Genomic DNA, 8,135 nt, shown 5'->3' with positions numbered 1-8,135 from the left:
CAGCATATACAGTTAGCATGTTAAACGAACAGCTATTTCTGGGTGGGGCTTCTCACAGATTGACCTTGGCAGCCAATAGAAACAGCCGCTTTCTCTGTTCACATCCTCATCCTGAAAGGCTCACAAGAGAAGAGTTTTTTCCCACATAAATCATGCCGAGATGCCATCAGATTTACCTCGGCAGAATCGTGCATGGGAACATACCCGGTGTACTGCAACTACTCCTGCACTTTCAGCATGAGAGGACACAGTAAGTTTTATATTTAGTTTAAGTCATTCATCTTCTATTCCTGGGGAGAAGAGACCAGCCAATGCTTGGGAGTAGAGAGTAGGTTAAAGATCTTTGAACTATGGGAGGATGAGGCTTTGGCCTGTCCCCTCTGCTGACCATGTGTGTGTCTCCGTCTGAGTGTGCATGTGCTTCTGCATGTGCATTTTAAAACTGAAAGTGGCTGATGGGAGGGAGGGGGCAGGGAGAGAGAGTTAAAAAAAAAGGGAGCCGAGAGTGAGAGAGGGTAGGAAGGAGATAAGGCAACAGAGAAAGAGAGGAGGGAAAAAGGGAGAAAGACACAGAGCCCAACGAGAAGGAGGCCAAGACACAAGGGAGGAAGGGGATAAGAAAGGGAGACGGGGAGGGGGGAGATATAGAGAAAAAAAGGGAAGCTGGCAATGAGACAGAGAGAGTAAAGACCTTCCAGGCACAGGATACAATCAAATGAATAATCTGGATTGAACTATGGGGTTCAGAGTTGAGTCTGATTGCCTGATGGACTGACAACTGAGGTGAGTTTGTCTGAGAATTTCTTTTTTTTTTACATCTATATGTTCTTCAATAATTCATTGACTATGGTATTGAGGCGGTGATTGGCATTCTGAATTCAAACGATGACCTTCCAAAAGCATGAGGGGTTAGCAATTGTTTTCACTGCTAAAAGTTTAAAAGCAAAAGGTTTTATTGATTGTGTGGGAATGAAAAAAAATCAGTACCCACCAGATATGTGTGTGTGTGTGTGTGTGTGTGTGTGTGTGTGTGAAGGAAATGCCAGGTTTTTTTTCCATAACGAGCTACAAAAACCCTACAAAAAGTTGGCTCCATGGCTTGACTCAAAGTGTTTGACGGCTTAAAAAAACAAACTCTTAGTAGCTACATTAATGAGGGGTTTGGGTGAATTAAGCACCTAAGAGGGCCAACGGATTTTTTTTCTGAGGTTTTGGGTTTTGTTGAGTCTAACTCTTCTATCTGCATATTCCAGAAGCAAAAAGATACACTGTAGGCTATAGCCGATAGTGCTCACTGCAGGACACAGAGAGAGGGTTTCTCACTAGAGTACACACACAATTACTCATTACAATACAGAGTGAGGATTCCTAACTACGTAACTCTCAGAGGGAGGATTACTCACTACAGGACAGAGAGAGTTTTCCAGTACAGTAGATGCAGACAGGGGGATTGCTCAGTACAGTACATGAAGGCGGCATTCCTTACCACATGGCAAACAATGGGAGGATTCTCCACTGCAGTTCTCACAGACCTAGAACACCATCCAACAACACATTTACTTTAATCTATTTAACAGACATTTCCTCCAATGAATAATGTGTGTAATCATAAATACAAAACTTCAGTGTGTGGAGATGGGCTTCACTTTCATTTTCAACGTACAAATCGTATGTTTATAAAGAACATTCCTTATTCTTGAGAGGGAAACTGGACTAAACATTCACAAGTGCTTAGGTTTGCATGCTTATTAGTCAATGAAAGCATGTTTGGGTTGGTACTGGTGTATTTTAATATGCATGTCTGTGAATGAATGAGTGTCCCATGCAGATACATCTGTGGCGTGTGTTCCACACATGAGCATGTGAGTACATTCAGTTGGAGGGTGAGAGTACTTCTTCACACCTCATTAGAATTCCAAAGCAGGGAGTGCTATCTCTCATTAGGCCAAAATGTATAGTAACTAGGCAACCTCCAATGTGCTGACCAGCGGAGCAGCTCAGAAGCTTCAGTACCAAATAAAGAATCCAAGATTACCCAATATGGCTCCCCAATTTAGTCCAACAGATTAGTCAATACAGTGAACTCTGCCAATTATAGTACACATAGTCAGGACGTTGGCTTTAGCCAAGAAAAAAAAAAGTTTTAAAAAAAGCCACTAAATGTTCCTTGAATGTTCAGTGACATAGAAAGCCAAAGCAGGAACAGAAACTGTGGCTAAAGAAAATGCAGATTAGATTTAAAATCCAGGTCAGAAAATAAAACATTCAGATTTTACTCGCAGTAGAATAGCATTTAGTTTTCACCACAAACCTCAGTGAAATTGATAAACACAATCAATCACTGTATTGAAATATCGAACTAACAGGCAAGCTATCCAATGACATAGCACACAGGCTATCAGATGACGTCAAACTGGCTCTATGGTGAGCAGTTAGACAAGGTATTAGTTGGTGTGCACTATTTCCTGTCATGTGATCTTTCATTACTCGTTGTGGAGTGTAATAACTGGTCATCCATGCTTAGTTATCACCCCCAGCAACAGTGTTTCACAGGCCTGACCTTGCCTCAATACTTCCCCACTTTTACATTCAGCCAAGGGTGGAAAAGGTATGAGGAATTGCCGCCACGACTTTATCTACCCTTGAGGTAGATACACAAACCAAACACCTATTGACTCTCAGACTGTTTGAGTTAACACTTGACTTACTGAAAATATAGGGGAGAAGTTTCCTCAGCCAGGAAAATAGCCTTTGTGTGCGTATTTTTACATGTGTAAGTGTATGTGTCAATATTACTCTGTCTGCCAGAACAAAGAAGAAAGTATCCTGTGCTTTCAAAATGTTAAGTGTACATCTCGAGAGAGACTTTTAAACTTTGAGAAGAATATCTTCTCGGTTTTAAAAGAAAACACCCGGAAAATCCATGTCCAAGTCCTCACCTATGGCTGGGGGTTAACGACCAGCAGCAAGGTGAAGCAGCCAAAATGAGGTTGTCAGATTCACTCTCCGTGACAGGACGAAGGGTTGGAAAACCCAAGGGACTTCAAAATGGGGCTGATGTTGCTTCAGATCAAAAGTAGCCAGCTGAGGTGGTTTGAGCATCTATTACAGATGCTACTTGGTCAGCTTTCAAAGGACCTCTTCCCGGCCCTTCCTACTGGGCCTCAGAACAGACCCAGCACATGCTGGAGGGATTATATATTCATGGTGGCTTGGGAACATCCCAGGACCCTGCCCAGAATGAGGTAGGGCACAGGTAATTTACCGGGGATGCAGAGGGCGCAATTGCACCCCCTACTGGTCAGATGAAAAAGCTATTTGAACATACTAAGTTCAATAAAATTAAATTGTAAATTTATATTTGAAAACGTGGCTTGTGTTAGTCATGTCAGTGTGTAATAATGATTTATTGGAAATGTATTTGCTATTTTGATTATTTATTTATTACTAATTTTTAGTAATAAATAAATATGAACATCTGGGTGAATGAATGGTTGGACTCTCTACCCCACACCCCCAGAGATAAAACTCATAGAGTGGCCTACAAGCTAGAGTCTATGGCCATTGAAAAACAGGTCTAGTCTGACCTGCTCAGCTTGTTGCCACCCTCACCAGGAAAAGTGGAGGGAAAATGAGATGAGATAATATGTGATGGGACCTGATGAGATGAAACATACACACAAGCATTAAGTAACAATTTTCCCCTCCCCGCAATTTTAGATAATCAAAGTTCTGGTAAAATACACAGAAAATATACAGATGTCCAACCAGATCGAACGGCAGTGCATTTCGAGTCGCAGTTTGTCAGTGCACTAACAGATATTTGCTTCTCTTTACGTTCTAAATTTTTCTCTCCCCTTTGGACGTTCAGGGATCAGCCCAGATTAATATCTTGAGCTACGATACAATGCTGCATGCCGTCTTTTCTTCATCCTTTGTTCTGTAGGTTGGAGACCTTAATACACTATCCAGTTAGTCGCACTGATAAGATTGCATGTGCGAAAAACGGCCTCGTGGCCCCTTTCACATTGCGGTTTTGGAGTATGTCCAGGTGTTCCATTAAGGCCTGGCCCCGGGGAGTAAACATGCAGTGGTGGACTGCCCTTCTTGCCCTGGTCATTCTGCAGTGCAGGACCCCAATCTCTCTTCTACAGAGCGATACTTCCTACAAGAACGTGAGAGACCATAAATGTCCTGCAAAATGTGAAGTATCCAAACCTTCCTTGATATGGTGAAAAAGCCATGAACTTGCCCATAAAATGTGTGATACCTGAATCTTAATGCACCAACACTGATGATCCAAACACTGTAGAGGGAGCCAGGAGCTCCATAAACAATGTTAGAGACCCTCGCCCTCTATAAACAGGGTGAAGAACTCTGGACCCCCCTCAGCAGTCTAATCCAACATAATTCTCCAAATCCTTACCAGGCTGATGGTAAAACAAAAGTAACTAAACTTTAAAATAGAAATCCCATAATTCACAAGGTCCCTGCTGCCTCTGTCTGGGTGGTTGCTTCAACCCTTTATCTCTCCCTCTTGTTTTTATTCCCAGCCCGGCCCCCTTTGAGCTGTACCCTCAAGAAACATGAAGTGTCTTTGAAGCAGCTGTCTACGGCTGAAGCACTGGAGCCCCCTTGTGGCAACTAAATCCTACACAAACATTTACAAGCGCATAACAACAAAGTAAGGGATTTATCCAAAATCCAAAGTCTTTTCTTAACTTCAGCGATGGAATGTGGGTCGAGAATATGCCACCTCTGTGACACGGGTGTGATGAGGAACCGTTACTCAAAATGATGAATCTTTCACTGTGTCTCAGCTCAGTGACAATGATGTTGACTGTACCATTCCACAGAAAACGGTGCTGACCATTTCGCTGCACAGACAGGGTATGGACTGTACCAACCCACTGACAGGGGTGCTGAGTGTACTATTCCCCAGACGGGGTCACTGACAGTAAATAGGTGTTTGGCCACGATTCCTGGTGACTAGAGGTTATGAGTTAGCTGTGTGACGGAGCCCCTGAACATGATCTGGAGGATACTGCAGGGCGTGGGCTTGGTGCTCGTCATATTTCTGACGGTGTTTGGTAACGTGCTGGTGTGCCTCGCGGTGGGCGCCTGCCGCAAGCTGCGCTGCGTCACCAACGGCCTGGTGGTGTCCCTGGCGACGACAGACCTCCTCCTGGGGCTGCTCGTGCTTCCCTTTTCCGCCATGAGGCAACTGCGTGGCGACTGGCCTCTGGGCGCCATCTTCTGCAACGTTTACGTCAGCCTGGACGTCATGCTCTGCACCGCCTCCATCCTCAACTTGCTCGTCATCAGTGTGGACCGCTACTTCGCCATCACTGCGCCACTGCGCTACCCAACCCTGGTCACGAGCACCCGCATCATGGTGGCTATGGCCCTCATCTGGATCATCTCCCTGATGGTGTCCTTCCTGCCAATTCACCTGGGCTGGAACACGCGGGACCACAGCATCCAGAACTACGGCCAGGACGACGGCTGGGAATGCCATTTCAAGCTGAACCCCAGCTATGTGCTGGTGGACGCCTTTGCCACATTCTACCTCCCCCTGCTGGTCATGTGCTGCACCTATTACCGCATCTTCAGGATCGCGCGCGAGCAGGCGAAGCGCATCAACGCGCGGTCCACGTCCGCGTGCGTGGCAGCCGCGGTGCGCGAGCACAAGGCCACGATGACGCTGGCAGGAGTCCTGGGCGCCTTCATCATCTGCTGGTTCCCGTACTTCACGTACTTCACCTACAGAGGGCTATACGAGGAAACGGTCAACCCCACTGTCAACTCAGTGGTCCTGTGGCTGGGCTACCTTAACTCCGCCATTAACCCCGTCCTGTATGCGGCTCTAAACCGAGACTTCCGCAACGCCTATGAACAGCTGCTGCGCTGCAAAAGCCAAGACCCCTACATCAGCAGCTCCACAGTGGCCCCTACTGGAGAAATGGTATTCCTGTGCGCACACACTACCTGTAATGTGGAATCGCATGGCAACATTGATGTGATGCTGCAGGAGAGGAATAGCAGCATTCAGATGAGTCAGGACAGGTAGTGTTTCACATAGAGGCGTATAATACTAGTCAGGACAGGCCGCTTAGTACAAATAAGTGGTAATATAGCGGAAGAAAGAGATGCATGGTTCCTGTCACAGCAGATGGTATAGCACTGAGAGGTATATATTTCAACCAGGTAGCATAGCAAAAAGTGACATAAGACAGGTAGACACAAAATGGTGTGTGATACCAGATTAGGTAGCTAGCACAGAGTTGTGCATAACTTTACCTGAGGCAGGTGGCAGAGCACACAGGGAAGGGCAATATTAGGAGGATTAGGTAGCATAAATATAGAAATATAGATATGTATTATGTGAAGCCAGACATGTAGCATGATGCACAGAGAGGCTGATTACCAGGCTGGACAGGGAGCATAGTGCCAGGACAGTTAGGGTTTAACACAGATGTGTATAAGTGTATAACTACAGTGTGAGATTAAGACACTGTACTTTAGCACGATTGTTTAGGTGTTTTTTAAATCTTAATCTCTGGACTTCTGTTGAGGTATAAAATCCATTTTTGAAAAATACAGATGTTTTCAAAACAGGTGCAGAACCAAGGCAGCACCCAAAACTAGGCAGAATATAGAGAATGTTCCTTAAAAATACTGTTGAGGAACTCATCAGATATGTGTGAGAACAATTAAGGACACAGGGTATGCAAGAAAAAGGTATTACTGAAGTATTAAAACACAACACTGATGCCAAATGCTAGACAGATTACGAACAATCAGCTGTCAGAAAGTACCATATGTGAAAAGTGTTTTATAGCTCCTAACTATTTTCAATAAGAAGTTCATCCATCCATAATCAGTTATCTTGGACCCAGGCTATGGTTCAATTATTTATGAATAGCAATTACAATTTGAGTTGCTGTTACTCAGTTATCATTGCAGGTGGAAGCGACTTTCTAATGGCAGAGATGACTGTTAATTTATCTGACAGCTTCTCACAGAGAATGATGGCAAATGCTGTTCAAAGGGAATGGGAAACATTAAGAGCAGGTGTGAAGTGCACTGCTAGGACAGTGTGTATCAGGCTCCGAGAAGCAGGACTGAAGTCCCAAAAAGCAAAGAAGAAGCCCTTCGTCAGTGAGAAACAGGGAAGAACCGGGCTGCAGTTTGCAAAATATATCCATTATTCACAGATACACAATAAATTGAGAAATGACTGCAAAAAAATGTGCTGAGTGTCTTAATTTTTTCCAGAGCTTTATGCAAGTCTGTCTCCACAGAATGTCGGAAACTGAGTGATATCCCTCATTCACCATAACAGGTTCTGTATTACTCTCTGGTTGCACATAAGTCGCTTGACTCAAGTACACAGTTACTCCTTCCCTTTTTTCATCCTGGTTGAAAAAAAAAACTTTAAATCGGTCAGTTTAAACCCGGTCACTTTCCTGCTCGCTGTACTTTTGCGCTGACAGTCAGTGTTACGTAAATATACCAGTTCTGTATCTGTCTTTGGGCAGCACCTGTCTGGGGAAAAAAATGCAAATTTTGGTTAAGGACCACAAAGATCACAGAGGGGACCGACAACGAAAATGGATGCAGTCATCTGGAAGTTCATGTTTAAGAGGAATTCACAAAATAAAGACAATCTTTTAATCCCGAAATATGACATGATTAAGGCTGCTCCTAGCCAGCCCATCTTCTCGGTCAGTTCCACCACCTACGCACTTCATTTTACTTGTCAGCCAACTATAAAGCCCTGGAGTTCCTAGCTGAGGCACGCAGGTGGTGGAATAGAGGCGAATTATGTGGGGGGGGGGGGCTGAAGTGAGAACCACTGAAAATCTCTGAATAAAAATGTGATAAAAAAAACATTTTCCATGTAAGATTACATCTCAAAATGATCATTTCACTTAATAGAGGGATAATAATTTGCACTGAACTCAAAGGCATCGTTCAGACTGCCCACATGTTCACCACGGCCCAGCTGAGCCGGGCTCCGCAATAACATTATCTGGCGATGATTTGATGCATCTGGGCGGCGCAGTGACTCCGCGCGTGTGTGCAGTGTGCATGGAGGCATAAATCACATCCCAGTAAGACGGCTTCCTCCC

General features: G+C 44.6%; 1 protein-coding gene across 1 annotated transcript; it reads left to right on the top strand.

Moving 5' to 3' along the window:
- The first annotated feature begins 570 nt into the window (after nt 1-570).
- Nucleotides 571-7,237, top strand: LOC125751042 (histamine H2 receptor-like). Its single transcript, XM_049029494.1, has 2 exons — nt 571-783; nt 4,554-7,237. The coding sequence occupies exon 2, from the start codon at nt 5,030-5,032 to the stop codon at nt 6,068-6,070; it is 1,041 nt and encodes a 346-aa protein (XP_048885451.1). The 5' UTR covers nt 571-783; nt 4,554-5,029; the 3' UTR covers nt 6,071-7,237.
- Nucleotides 7,238-8,135: the final 898 nt, after the last annotated feature.

Source organism: Brienomyrus brachyistius, chromosome 10 (genome assembly GCF_023856365.1).
Source record: "Brienomyrus brachyistius isolate T26 chromosome 10, BBRACH_0.4, whole genome shotgun sequence".
Taxonomy (NCBI): Eukaryota; Metazoa; Chordata; class Actinopteri; order Osteoglossiformes; family Mormyridae; genus Brienomyrus; species Brienomyrus brachyistius.
The sequence above is the reverse complement of the archived record's forward strand: the minus strand, read 5'-3'. Positions and strand labels throughout refer to the sequence as shown.

Excerpts from the sequence above, each read along its gene's own strand:
- LOC125751042 (XM_049029494.1), top strand. The coding sequence starts at position 5,030 with ATGATCTGGAGGATACTGCAGGGCGTGGGCTTGGTGCTCGTCATATTT.